Source organism: Chinchilla lanigera, unplaced genomic scaffold (genome assembly GCF_000276665.1).
Source record: "Chinchilla lanigera isolate Chin_1 unplaced genomic scaffold, ChiLan1.0 scaffold00171, whole genome shotgun sequence".
NCBI classification, from domain to species: Eukaryota; Metazoa; Chordata; class Mammalia; order Rodentia; family Chinchillidae; genus Chinchilla; species Chinchilla lanigera.
The window spans coordinates 970664-984979 of record NW_004955572.1 but is presented as its reverse complement, the minus strand read 5'-3'; the positions used below and the strand labels follow the sequence as shown (position 1 = coordinate 984979).

Here is a 14316-nt window from a genome sequence, read left to right as displayed (position 1 = left end):
AGTGGGCATCAGAGTCCTTCAGAGGGCTGGTTAAATCACAGACTGCTGGCTCCACTGAGTTGCTGATTCACTAGGTGTTGAGTAGAGTCTAAGAATTTCTGAGTAATGTGATGATGCTATTCTGGGGACTAAACTTTGAGAATCACCGCTCTAGGTCAAACTGTAGGCTCAGGTTCAACAGCATCATGTAGCCACCAGGCAACCAGGACCATCCATTATATTCCCTTCATTGCAGCAGCACTGTCCAGTAGACACCTAGTACAGTACGCAGCTGGAATTGTGTATGTAGTAGCAGGCACATGAAACAATAAAAAGAAATTGGTACAATTTTTGTACTATTATTTTAACTCAATGTGTTATTACATCAACATGTAATCTGTTAAAAAGTTATTAATAAGATATGCTATGTTTTCACAAAGCACATCTCATTTTCACTAGCCACATTCTAAATTTTCCGCAGGCATGCTTGGCTAGTGACTAACATAGCTCTAAACATAGCTCTAAAGGATAGCCCCCATGTCTGTCTTTACAAAAATTGTTTTTAAACATTACATTTTATTTTATGCTACTCATAGTAATTTAAAGCATTATTCATTATTCAATGAATGTAAGGTAGCCAAAACAAAAAGGCGAAAGATCTGAGTCAAGATTATTTAGCTAAATAAAATCTATACATAACTGTTTATTCACTCAAACATTTTTAGTTTTATTAAACATTGTCAAATTCATCCATAAGAGAAAGAGTAGTTGTCACGGGATGTCACTTTTGAGGTAATGAACTTGGAATATTATTTAGCTAATTTTTGGTGTAATGCATTTAAAAATGCTATCAGTGCTAAAATTTTCCATGGGCTTCTGAAAAGTCTAAAAAGATTGAACAACAGACTTTTCTTTTTCCGTCTTCTTTTCATTGTTCTTATCTGCAGAATGAGAGAAAAGGAACAATTATAAGAGCAATAATCACCACAAATGACTTTCTGAGTGTAAGAAAGTATTCAGCCCTGTATATATTTTCTGCATTGTGTGCTATATCTCAGCAAGTGGAGAACGTGTTTTTCTCTTATAATTTGGATAGTTAAATATCAGGGCGCTTGTGTAAATGATGGCTTCTATAATCTGATCATACCAACCTTGTCTCTCTCTTGTCTGACACCAGAAAGGTTTGGATTTGTGTGTGTGTACTGTTATTGTCTTTCTTGTTTTATTGGAGAGGGCATTCTGGCATTTCAATTAATCTCTCCAACTTTAAAAACCTATTCTGGTTGCACAGATAGTACTCCTTTCCCCCTCCAGATGCTTAGTTTCCATATCTACTATATGAGAAAGATGCCATTATGAAATACATAATTGTGAATATGCAAAAGAAAAGTGTTGGTCATTTAAATCTATTTAAAGACAAGATAGACCTTAAAAGATTACCAGTTCAGTGATAGATCATACTATGACTTTCTTTTTTTTTTTTTGACTGACCTAAAATATAAAAGTCTATTTTTTCTGGGTCTTTTGGCTAAGTTCAAGTGAAATATAAAAGTCTACAAGTGAACACATATTTAGGTATTAAATATTCAGTGTGGTCCCACTTGAAATTGCTATGTTTTTGCTGTTTGTCAGTAGTCAACATTTGAAAGTTATCCCTTACTTAGTACAGGAGACCGCGTTTTGGTGGCCAGGTACTGAATGCCCAACTAGCAGCTGGCCCAGACACTGCTGCTCCTGGCAGCAGTTTTCTCAACACATATTGGTCTCAGGTACTAGAATTTATACCTGGATTTTTAAGAGCTGTCATCTGCTGAGTCAAGGTCCTTTTCAGGACCTTCTTCAACTCCTTCTTCTTCTGTGTTTTCAGTTTGTTCTTCTGCTTCTTCCTCTTCTTCATATATAAAATCATTACCCCAGTTGTCAAACTCATATTGAGTTATTGCTTTAGTGAAATATAATAGAATTTTGGATCAGTCACACGTGGAAAAATAGCCCAATTCATAAGAAGTAGCAGAAGCAGGGAGAGCGAAGTAACTCAGAAATGAATAGCCTTAAATTGGAAGAGGCCAGATCCACTGCTTCCTCACCCATGGCCGGCATGACGCAGGGCCAACAGCTGTCTCTGAGCTAAGGTCATGGCTTGTCTCCCACCCCCTCTAGCCATCCTCCCCGAGAAGGTCCTCTGTCCCATCCACTGTCCCCTCCTCCAATGTCCCCTAGCTGGTTACTTACATCTGGCATCTGTGATCTGTAGTTCGAACTCCTCTCCACACTCTTCGGCTTCTTCCTCTGCCTGCTCTGCTGCTGCCTGCTCTAATGCTGCCTTGTCTGCCTGGTTCACTGCCGGCTCCACAGAATTACTTGTGGTTGCATTGTCACCTGTTGGCTCCTGGAATTCTGGGGCCGAAGGTAACGCCTACGGCCGGCTCAAGCTCAGGACCAGGCCTAAATCCATGCCCACGCCCGAACCCACACCAATGCCCGAACCTCTACCCATGCCCCCGCCCTGCCAGGGGGCCACGACCTTGGGCCAAGGGGGCAAGTGGAGCACTGGCCCCCTCTGGGGGCCAAGACTGAGCCTGAGGTCAGAGCAGAGGTGAGAGGGAGGGGTTGCAACACCTGGAGGCCCCAGTAGGGGCGGATCAGGAGGTGGTCGTTGTGCTGCATGCGCTGCAGGAGCGCGTTGGCCAGCTCCATGAACGTGATTCGGAAATTCAACAAGGGGAACTGCCAGGGGTCCACCACCCGGTTCATCATCCCGTCCCCGCCCTCCTCCTCCTCCGCTGGCCCCATGTCCAAGTCGTCTTTGGCATCCGCTTCCTTCTTGGGGTCCTGCCCTCCGAGAATCGGGCCTGCTCACCTTTCTCTTCCTCCTGGCCTTCCTCTGGCCGGGAGACCTCTGCCTCCACCTCAGGCTCCGCGCCCAACCCCCACTGCCACCTTGCGCTCCAAGGGCCCACGCCCGCGCCGGTGTGGCGCCCCGTCCCGTCACCCCGCAGCCCACTCTGCCTCCGGGCTCACCCAGATAAAATGGCCCTCTTCCATCAGGGGTTCGTTCTGTGTGGCGTACAGTATCTCTGCCAGGGCCCCCAACAAGTTCATGTTCTGACTAAGGAGCCAGCGATGGTGAAGATGGCGGCCACGGCCATGACCAAAGCCATGGCCACGACCGCGACTGCGAAGGACACTGCGACTGCGAAGGAGACCGCGAGCGAAACTGCGAGCACGGCCATGCCTTCGAATGTCGCCTCGGCCTCGGAGTCGGCCTCGGACTTGGCCGCGCAATGGCAGCTGCCAGCGGGAATCCATTTACAGCGAGCTCTCCACCTGTGGAAGGGAGGCTGTGGGTAGCGGACCCACAGGGTGGAGGTGAGGGGTAGGGTCGAAGGTGAAACCTATTTCTGAGGTTCCAAGCGTTTACCTTGGGGCCTGGAGAGGTCCCCCGGTGGAAACAGCAGGAGAGCGATCCGGACACCAACCCCTGAAGCGGCTTCTGAAGACCTCCTCAAGGTGCCAGGGGTCAGAGGGTGGGGTCGTGAGGTCATAACAGACTCTAAGCTGTTTGCTGAGAAGTGAAGATTGACATCCACTCCGTCCAATGAATGATCAAGACTCTTAGGTTTGAGGGCTACCCAGACTTTTTTTTTCTTTTTTCCTTTTGGCATTAGTAACTAGTGCTACCCTTTACGTCCACATCAGTTGTACCCTTTTAATTTTACAGTTATGGGCCGAAGATTAGTGATATAATGTGGAGGCAACCCTGAGGCATGTTTATAGCAAACAGTCCCGCAATTTCTGCCTGATGATGTCCCATACAAGTAGGGATAATCTTAAAAATGTAGTATAGCTCAGACTTAAACAGTAATAAAAGCTTCCCGAGAGTCGGCCTCGGACTTGGGAAAAATTGAGAAAAAATTTTTATCTGATTTATCTGACGGGGCGCCACACCGGCGCGGGCGTGGGCCCTTGGAGTGCAAGGTGGCAGTGGGGGTTGGGCGCGGAGCCTGAGGTGGAGGCAGAGGTCTCCCGGCCAGAGGGAGAATTTTTATTGGGAAAAACTTGAGAAAAATTCAGATGATTTAACATGGTTAGAGCTACTTATAAAAGAGCAGGCAAAAGTAAAATGGATATGGTCAGAACCGAGTGTTGAAAATGTAACAGGCACCGGAATGCATTTAATGAATTCTGCCAAATCACCGTGTGCCTCCAAAGAATGAAAAAACACATACCTTCTTTCTAAAGGCACCAGTTCATATAAGAGCTAAATATCTAAAAGGCAGGCTTCTTAGCATGCTTCTGCACCAAAGGAACGAGACGTTTTGTTGATCAAGACCTATTTAATTATTAATTCAAGTGTAATTCTGAAGTGGTGGAGAAATCAGCTTTGGTTTTATACTTACTCTGTAAAACTGTTTTGTAACACTAAACTTTGTTTTTAAAAACTTTGCAACATAGTTCATATATTTAGGAAAGATTTATTTAAATCCCACTGAAGTTACCAGAGACATATTTTCTTTCAGCAAATGAATGACTCTTCAGTCCTTTTCCTTTTCCCTTTATTGCATATTAAAATCTAAGCATAATATTATCATAAATCATTTCTTTAAATATGGAAAAAATGTAGAAAATTTCATATCTAAAATCCTTTCTGTAAAGACTGTAAAACTAAGACAGAACCCCAATCTGATGTCTAGAATTGGCATTAATAGTTGGGTGTTATCTGGGGGGAATTATTTATTTCTAGACTTCAGTTTTATCATCTTTAAAGACAAAAATGATTATCTCGCTATCTTACAAAGTTGCTCTCAGAATCAAACAAAATAATGGGATAAAAATTTTTCATACTGTGAAATGCTATATGGGTATATTATTACATGAATAATAATTTTTTTTGGTCCTGGAATTATTAAAGAGAAGTTATCAAATAGTTTCTATGGGCTTCAGAGAATTCTAAAATTTGGTTCTGAAAGAGTTTTTTCCCAGCTTCACTAAACTCTGTGGCTTAGTTTACACCCTGCCTTCAGTTATGTCAGTGAGATAGGTAGATGGGCTGAAATCAGGTTACATTTACAATATTAACCACTTCTTGAGAATATTTTCCTTCTTCAACATTGTAATGTTTCTGACTATGCAGTTTTTCATTTTTATGTTACAAAATGATATTTTACTTTTTGTGGTTTTACCTTTATTATAAGTTTGCAAAATCTTTTCTCACCCAGAAAAATTTCATTTTATATTTTCTTTCTGGAGGTCTTGGAATATTTACACTTAACCCTTTAATCCATAGTCTGAGATAAAATTTCACTTGATTTTTATTTTATTTTTTTTTATTTTTTTTATTTTTTTTTTTTTTTGGTTTTGGTTTTTCTCTGGTACCGGGAACCAAACTCACGACCTTGTGCTTGCCAGGCAGGCGCTTTGCCGCTGAGCTAAATCCCCAGCCCCGATTTTTATTTTAAATAGGTCACCTGCAGCATCATTTGTTGAATAATTCTTCATCTCTATATTAATGTATAACCATGTAATCTTCAGCCCTTTCTATAAAGGTGGAAGACATGCAAGAGAAAACTCATCCTCCTCAAATTTTGAGCTGGAAAAAGCTTTTCGATATTGAGTCAAGTCCATTTTCAAATGAGGAAACAAGGGCCTAGAGCTTTTCACTGGCTTGCTAAGGTCCTTCTGCTTAATGGAGGAGCCAGAACTAGAGCTACCTCCTGACCTTTGATCTGAAGTTGAAACAATCGTGCTTCTTTTACATAAAACTGTAGAGGACAACTTGACAGCAGGAATTTAATTAATCAGTTAAGCAAATGGTCTTGAATTCAGGGCCTCTGAAACTCAGATCAACCAGCTGTCCAGACCCTAATAAATCAGCAAATATTTACTCAAGACTTATGTGCAGTGCCTCATACAAGACCTTGCCAGGGACAGACAAACAGGTGCTGCCGTCTATGGCAATGGCTCTCACTATCTGCATAGGATAAAGGACTACATATTGACAATGGAGGGAAAATGAAGCAGCTCCTGATGCTCACATCTGGCCTGCTAGGCCATCTCAACTATATCATCTAATTCTTCTATTGGACATAAGCGATCTCAGAGAACACTAAAACCAGAGAATATTGCTCTGAGACTATGATAAAAGAAGACAAAACAACTACTTTATAATTTCAGTTAAGCACAGATAAAAATAGGGTCACAAAATACTGAACATTTGCCTGTCCTGGCTAAAATGAGTGTCTACTACTTCCTTACCCGTTACAGTTTTCTCCTAGCTTTACTCCTTTATCAGATGACTGAGAACAACTTGCTTTCTCTACATTGGTTAATTGTACAAGGTTCAAAACCAAATGCTAAACTGTAAGATAATTTTTATGGTGTGCTTGAGCCTCTAATGTGTTAGAGAGATGAAAGCTAAGTTTTGACTATCTGTAAAGTGTTGGTAATTTCTTTAGACACCATTACATTGCATATTGGCAGAGGGGATAATTTTCTTTAGATTGAGAGGATAACTTCTCAGGAATGAAAATGCCTTAATCTGACAGCAGTTACAATGCAGTCGATGTGTATGATATTGCAGAGGATTACAGCAGTGTTACAGTATGTTCACTTTGTAGTAACTTTACACTAAACAAATTTTTGGATGTCAGAGAGTTTACATATAAGCCCCAGGTTGCTATTTTGTCACATGGTGTCACTTAGTCTAACATTTTCTTCCCCTACTTTCCCACAGGGCATGAAATTCCCTATCTTAGCAACTTTAGGAGGCAACTTTAGGAACTTTCAGAGGTAAGTTAGCATGCTATCACAACCTACCTGAAAGTTAGTGCCTTTAACCAAATATTATTTCAAGGCATGGTTTTGAGGAAGTGGGTTAAAATTTTTGAAAGGAGCCAAGGAGAAGGGGAATAAAGAAAAGATCTGGAACAAGGGTTGCCCCCAGGGAAGTCAGGTATGTGTGGGGAGTGACAGTGGATAATGCTTATTATTAACTACCTGGTGAAAAGGGGGCAATGAGGGGGGAGCAGAAGTCCTTCTTACTTTTTGTATTCCCTGATAATGAAGAGGAGGGCATTGGGAAGAGCTGAAGGAGCTTGGGATGCATGTGTTGTTCTGGTTTCACTGCCTTGCCTCAGGCCAACTTGTATCTAGAAGTACTTGTTACTTTATTATAGAAAAATGAAAAAGGTCCTTTCAGGTGCCATCCAACAAAGCACCCATGATGTAGTGAGGATAACATAAGATTATAAATTATGCAATTAACATATGGATGAAGTTACTAATGTGAGTCATCTGATATTGGATAACCTTAACCAAGTATAGAAAAAAAGATTCTTTCCCTGTCACTCACTCTCTCACGTATAAGTACTGCAATACTGATATGAATATGGACCTTTTCAGTACCCATGTAATCATTCCATAGCTTAAGCCAGAACACTAGAAATGGAGTTGAAGTTCTGTACACTCTTTCTTGATACAGGCAGAAGTTTCATAAATTTGGTATTTTGTTCCCATGCACACATTTACATTGTCTATATTTGTTGAAATAATTCATATTTTGTTAAATACAGGTATACTCTAGATATATACTATTTTTCCATGTTTTTAAATTTTATGTAAATGGCAGCATACATAGTATCTATATTCTTCTCTAACTCACCTTTGAGCCTTATACTTTTCTCTTCTACCACCACCCAATTTTTGTTCAGAGAAATATGTGGCTCAGGATCCAATGAGTTCTAGTCCTTGCTATTCTCGTCAGTTTACCTGTAATACTTTCAGTGAATTCAGGTTGATCTTACCTTAGGTGGAGGTTATTTCTTTTCCTTTCTTTTTCTTCATCTGGTTCTTCTTTTGTGAACAAGTAGCATCAATCTATGTGCTTTAAAAAAAAAATCTATGTGCTTTGTCTTTCCATGCCATGTCTATTACTGATCTTGCGACCAGTTGCTCACAGAAAAACTGCTAATTGAAGAATCTTGAGAATTCTCGTCTCAACAATTCCACTTAGCATTTCAAACCTAAGAAGTTCAAAAGTACAAAGATAAGTGGAGAATGAGTTATTGGAAGTTGTTTTGCGTACTGTTCCATTTCTTTTGCTTTCTGCTGCTTAATGCATCTCAAAGTGAACATTCTTCCTTTTATTCCAATATATTTGATATCCAGTGCAACCTATAATCTGTGGCTCACAAGAAAAGAAGATATCAGAACCTTTTACATGCTACGTCATTATATGTTTTAGTCAATACCTCATATGAGAAATATTCACTGGATTCAATGAGAACTGTGAAACTCAATGGCTCACCAGTATCTGATATATTTTTGAAATTTTCAAAATATTTTTGTGATTATTATTCTATTGATTTTATAAAATATTGGGTTTCAATGGGTACAGTAGATTTTAATATCATCTCCTCACAATTCCCCTACATCACTTACCCTCCCCTTGTTTTTTCCTCATGTCTAATATGTCTCACTTTTACTTCCATGTCATCTTTTTTTGATGCTACACATTAGAAAGAACATGTGATATTTATCTTTCTGAATCTGTCTTATTTTACTCAACATGATGATATCAAGATCCATCTATTTTCCTGCAAATAACATAAGTTTGTTCTTTACAGCTGAACAGTACTCTGTTGTATATCTATACATTTTCAGTAACTATTAGTCTGTTGATTGGCTCCTAGGTTGGTTCCATATCCTGGTTATTGTGAATTGTGCCACAATAAACATGGGTATATAACAAGGAATAGTATAGCTATTTTTAATTTGGAGAAGAACCTCCATAATAATTTACATATTGGCTATACTAATTTACATTCCCACCTGCAGTGTAGAAAGGTTCCTTTTATTCATGCATCCTCACCAGCATTTATTACTTTTTGTATTCTTGATGCTAGCCTTCCTGACTGGGCTGAGAGGAAATTTCAATATAGTTTTGATTTGTATTTCCCTAATGGCTAAAAATGTTGATCATTTTTCATGTTCTTTTTGGCCATTTATACTTCTTTTGAGAAATGTCTGCTCAATTCATTTGCTTTTATATTAGTTAGGCTGTGTGATTTTTTGGTATTAAGTTTTTGAGTATTTTACATATTTTAGATTTTAATCCTCTGTCAGAAGAATGGTTCATAAAATTTTTTCTATTCTCTAGGCTGCCTCTTTGCTCTTTTATTTCCCTTAATGAACAGAAACTTTTTATAATTTGATGTAGTCCCATTGCCAGTACCTACTTTTATTTCTTATACTATTCAGTCCTGTTCAGGAAATCTTTGTGTCTATGGTTTCAAATGCATCCCCTATCTTTTCTTTTAGGAGTTTCAAAGTTTCAGGCCTTATATCTAGGTCTTGATTGGTTTTGAATTGATTTTGTGTTCAGGGTAAGGGATAGAGATCTAATTTCATTGCTCTACACATGGATAATTCAGATCTAACACCATTTGTTAAAGAGGCACACTTTTCTCCAATGTTTATTTTGGCACCTTGGTCCCGAATCAGATGGTTGTAAATGATGTAGGTTTATTTCTGTGTCCTCTATTCTGTTATATTGGTATGTGTGTCTATTTTTCTGCCAGTACAATTCTGTTTTTGTTACTAAGGTTTAGCAGTATAATTTCAAAGTGCATATTCTAGTGTGTCTAGCCTTAAACTTTTGCTTAAAAGTGTTTTAGCTATTCTGGTATTTTGGGCTTCCATATGAATTTTAGGAATTTTTTCTAGACCTGTGAAGAATGTTGTTGGCACTTTCATGAAGATTGCATTGAATCTTTAGATTACTTTTGGTAATGTGGCCACCTTAACAATATGAATCCTGCCAATCCATGAAAATGGGAGTCTGTCAGTCTTATAGTGGCTTCTTTAATTTCTTTCTTCAGTGTTCTGTAATTTTTGCTGTACAGTTCCTTCACCTCCTTGGCTAGATAGATCACTAGGTACTGTATTTTATTTCTTTGAAGTAGGACAGGGGATTTAGCTTAGCAACACAGCACCTTCCCGGCAAGCACAAGGTCGTGAGTTCGATTCCTGATACTGGGGGAAAAAAAATAAAGATGCAGTATTTCTTTGAAGCTATTGTGAGTGGAATTGTTTTTTTTTTTTTCCGGTATGAGGAATTGAACTCACGACCTTGTGCTTGCCAGACAGGCGCTGTGCCACTGAGCTAAATCCCCAGGCCCTGGAATTGTTTCCTTGATTTCTTCTTTATTTTTTTCCTGGAACTGGGAATCAAAATCACGACCTTGCGCTTGCCGGGCAGGTGCTGTGCCACTGAGCTAAATCCCTTGACCCTGTTTTAATGATTTCTTGATCAGCTAGCCCATCATTGGTGTACAGAAAAACTATTGATTTTTTAATGTTAATTTTATATTCTGATACTTTGCTGAATTTATTTATAAACTCTAAATCTTCTGATAGAGTCTTTTAGAGTATTCTAAGTATAGGGTCATATCATTGCGCAAACAAAAGTAATTCACCCTCTTCTCTCCTTCTTTATTTTAAAGAGAATAGTGAAAAAAGGAACAATAGCAAAATACAAACAAAACAAAGCAAGGACATTAAACATGATACAAGGTTTCAAATCAAAAAATAGGGATTAGTAGTGGTTGTTATATTACATATTGTTATCTTCAACAAAGTTGCTCAGATTACCAAATGTAAGACTGGAGGATTGATCAAACCATTAAAGAGAATAAGAAAATAATAACTTAAAAAATATTAGAGACAATAAAGAGTTTCACTAGACAGGATGGTAGGAATTCACCAATGGTTGTTATATTGCATATTATTTTCTTCATATAAGTTGCTCAGATTACCAGATATAAGCATGCAAAATTGGTCAAAATATATAAAAAAATTTAAGCATTAACTGTTCCTTTCAATAAACCACCAGACATCAGCAGTACAATTATTCCAGCTATCATTATATTGGCTTAGTACTATCTTTTTCTTCTTTCCCTCATCCCAGTTTTTCCTTCCTTTGAGCAATTTCTTTCTCTTTCATATTATCTATTGTACATTTTGGGTTTTATTTATTCTTTCATGTTCTTACACTAGGGAGACAATATGATGTTTACACATGTGGGTCCTATTTATTTCACTTATGATTATGGTATCTAGTTGCATCCACTTACCTATAAAAGCCTCAAGTTTATCTTTTTTTTAGAGCTGGTTAATAATCCATTGTATAAAAATACCACATCATTTTTCTCCATTCCTCAGTTTATAGGCATTTGGGTTGTTTTCAAGATTTAGCTATGACAAATGGCACTGCTATAAACATGGATGCAATATATCACTATAGAATGATGTTTTCAATTCTTCTGGAAAAATATCCAGAAGGGGATTAGCTGGATTAAGTGGGACTTCTAATCTTAGTTCTGTGAGGAATCTCCACACTAATTTCCACAGTTGTTTCACCAATCTACACTCCCACCAGCAGTGGAGAACCGTCCCTATTTCCCCACATCCTCTCCAGTACTTGTCATTAGTTGATTTCTTAATGATAGCCATTCTTTCTGGGGTGAGATGGAATCTCAGTGTCATTTTAATTTGCATTTCTCTAATGACCAGTGATGTTGAACAGGTTTTCATGTATTTATTTGCCATTAGTATTTCCTCATCTGAGAAGTGTATACCCATCTCAGATGCCCATTTTTGGATTGGGTCTTTGAATTTTGGGGGTCTGATTTAAAAATTTTCTATGTGTTCTAGATAGAAATCCTTTGTCTGAGGGGCAGTTGGCTAAAATTTTTTCACAATTCGTGGGTTTTCTTTTTACTCTGTTGGTAATTTCTTTTGCTGTGTAAAAACTTTTCAATAAGATGAGACCCCAGTTGTTGATTCTTTGACAGACTTCCGGTGCAGTTTGGTTTTTGTTCATGATCTCCCTGCCTACCCCTATGTCTTTGAGGTTTTTACCTACTTTCTCTTCCAGTAGATTTAGTGTTTCTGTTTTAATATTTAGATCTTTGATCCATTTTGACTTTAGTACATGGTGGTAGACATGGGTCTAGTTTTAGTCTTTGGCATGTGGAAAGCCAGTTTTTCCAGCACCATTTACTAAAGAGGCTATGTTTCCTCCAGTGAGCATGTTTGGCTCTTTTGTCAAAGATAAAGTGACTGAGTGTGTTTGTAGTTGTGTTTGCATCTTCTAACCTGTTCTATTGATCTTCAAATCTGATTTTTTGCCAGTACCATGCTGATTTTTCCACAGTAGCTTTATAGTATAATTTCAAGTTAGGAATTGTGATACCTCCTGCCTTTACTTTGTTGCCCAGAATTGCTTTTGCTATTCTAGGCCTCTTCTGGTTCCAGATGAATTTTAGGAATGTTTTTTCTAGATCTGTGAGGTATTCTAATGGTATTTTAATTGGGATTGCATTGAAGCTGTACAGCATTTTTGGGAGTATGGCATTTTTCACAATATTGGTTCTTCCAATCCATGAGCAAGGAATGTCCTTCCATTTTCTGAAATCCTGTTCAATCTCTTTTTTCAGAGTACTATAATTTTCATTATACAGTTCTTTTACTTCTTTTGTTAGGTTGATTACTAAGTATTTCATTTTTTAAAATGCTATTATGATGTGGTTTCCATAATTTCTGTCTCAGTCTGTTTATTGTTTTTGTACAGGAATGTTATTAATTTTTGAGTGTTGACTTTGTATCTAGCTATGCTACTGAATTTGTTTATTAAATCCACAAGCCTTCTGGTGAAGTTTTGGGGATCTTCTATATAGAGTATCATGTCATCTGCAAATAATTATGATTTCACCTTTTCCTTTCCAATCCTTATTCTTCTTATTTCTCTCTCTTGTCAGATTGCTCTGGCTATTTCCAGAATTATACTGAATAGGCGCTGTTACAGTGGACAGCCTTGTCTTGCTCTTGATTTTAAAGTGAATGCTTTCAGTTGTTGACCATTTAGAATGATGTTAGCTGTTGGTTTGTTATAGATAGCTTTTATCAGATTGAGGTAAATCCCATCTATGTCAATTTTCTATAGAGTTTTTACCATGAATGAGTGTTGGACTTTATCAAAGGCTTTTTCTGCATTGATGGAGATGCTCATGTTATTTCTGTCTTTGACTGTATCGACATGATGTATTACATTAATTGATTTGCATATATTGAATCATCCCTGAATTTCTAAGATGAATCTCACTTGGTCATGGTGTATAATCTTCTTGATGATTTGTTGTCTTCTGTTTGCTAGTATTTTATTGAGAATTTTTGCAACTTTGTTCATTAGGGAGATTGGCCTGTAGTTCTCTTTTTTGGATGGGTCTTTCTCTGGTTTTAGTATCAGAATAATATTTGCCTCCAGGAATGAGTTGGGGAGAATTCCTTCCCTTTCAATTTCATTAAAGAGTTGGAGTAGAAATGGTGTTAGATCTTCTCTAAATTTCTTGTAGAATTCAGCTGTGAATCCATCAGGACCTGGGCTCTTCTTCATTGGCAAGTTTTTTTTTTTTTTACATTTTCAATTTTGCTGGCTGATACAGAATTATTCAGGATTTTTATATCTTCTTCATTCAGCTTTGGTAATTCATATGTATCTAGAAATCTGTCCATTTTCTCTGTGTTTTCCATCCTGTGAGAGTAAAGATTTTCAAAGGAGGTATTGATGATCTTCTAAATTTCTACAGGATCTGTAGTGATTTCATCTCTTTCATTCCTTATTGCATGTATTTCAGTTTTTTCTTTTTTTTAAATAAAGTTGGCTTGGGGTTTCTCTATTTTATTTATTTTTTAAAAGAACCAACTCTTTGGTTCATTAATTCTTTGTGTTGTTTTTTAAGTCTCCATTGCATTAATTTCTTTATACTTTCCTGACTTCTCTAGGCTTTATGTTTGACTTGTTCTTCTTTATCTAGAAGCTTGAGGTGAAGCATAAAATTGTTTATTTGTGCTCATTCTGTTTTCCTGAGGTGGGAATTCACTACTATAAATTTCCTTCTGAGGACTGCTTTCATTGCATCCCACAGGTTCCTGTAAGTTGTATCTACATTTTCATTTGATTGTACGTAGTTTAGTTTCTTCTTTGATTTCATCTGTGACCCACTGATTGTTTAGGAGGGTGCTGTTTAATTTGCATGTTTTTATGGAGTTCTTGTGATTTCCTTTGTCATTAATTTCCAATATCATTGCACTATGGTTTGATGGTATGCATGAGATAATTTCAACTCCTTTGTATTTCCTTAAGTATGTTCTGTGTGCTAGGATATGGTCAATTTTAGAGAACATCCCATGTGCAGCTGAGAAGAATGTCCATTCTGATGCTGTTTGGTAGAGCACTCTGTAAAGGTCTTCTAAGTCCATTTGTTCACAGATTTGGTT

General features: G+C 37.9%; 1 protein-coding gene across 2 annotated transcripts; it reads right to left on the bottom strand.

Moving 5' to 3' along the window:
* Nucleotides 1–691: 691 nt before the first annotated feature.
* LOC102029339 lies at nt 692–3489 on the bottom strand. 2 transcript variants are annotated; one of them, XM_005413649.1, is made up of 5 exons: nt 3401–3489; nt 3001–3306; nt 2212–2395; nt 1765–1921; nt 692–920 (listed from the first exon to the last, which is right to left on the bottom strand). In XM_005413649.1, the coding sequence occupies exons 2-4, from the start codon at nt 3286–3288 to the stop codon at nt 1773–1775; spliced, it is 621 nt and encodes a 206-aa protein (XP_005413706.1). In that variant the 5' UTR covers nt 3289–3306; nt 3401–3489; the 3' UTR covers nt 692–920; nt 1765–1772. The 2 variants fall into 2 exon arrangements, with proteins under 2 accessions (XP_005413706.1, XP_005413707.1); XM_005413650.1 differs by having other exon boundaries at nt 3001–3320; nt 3401–3484.
* Nucleotides 3490–14316: the final 10827 nt, after the last annotated feature.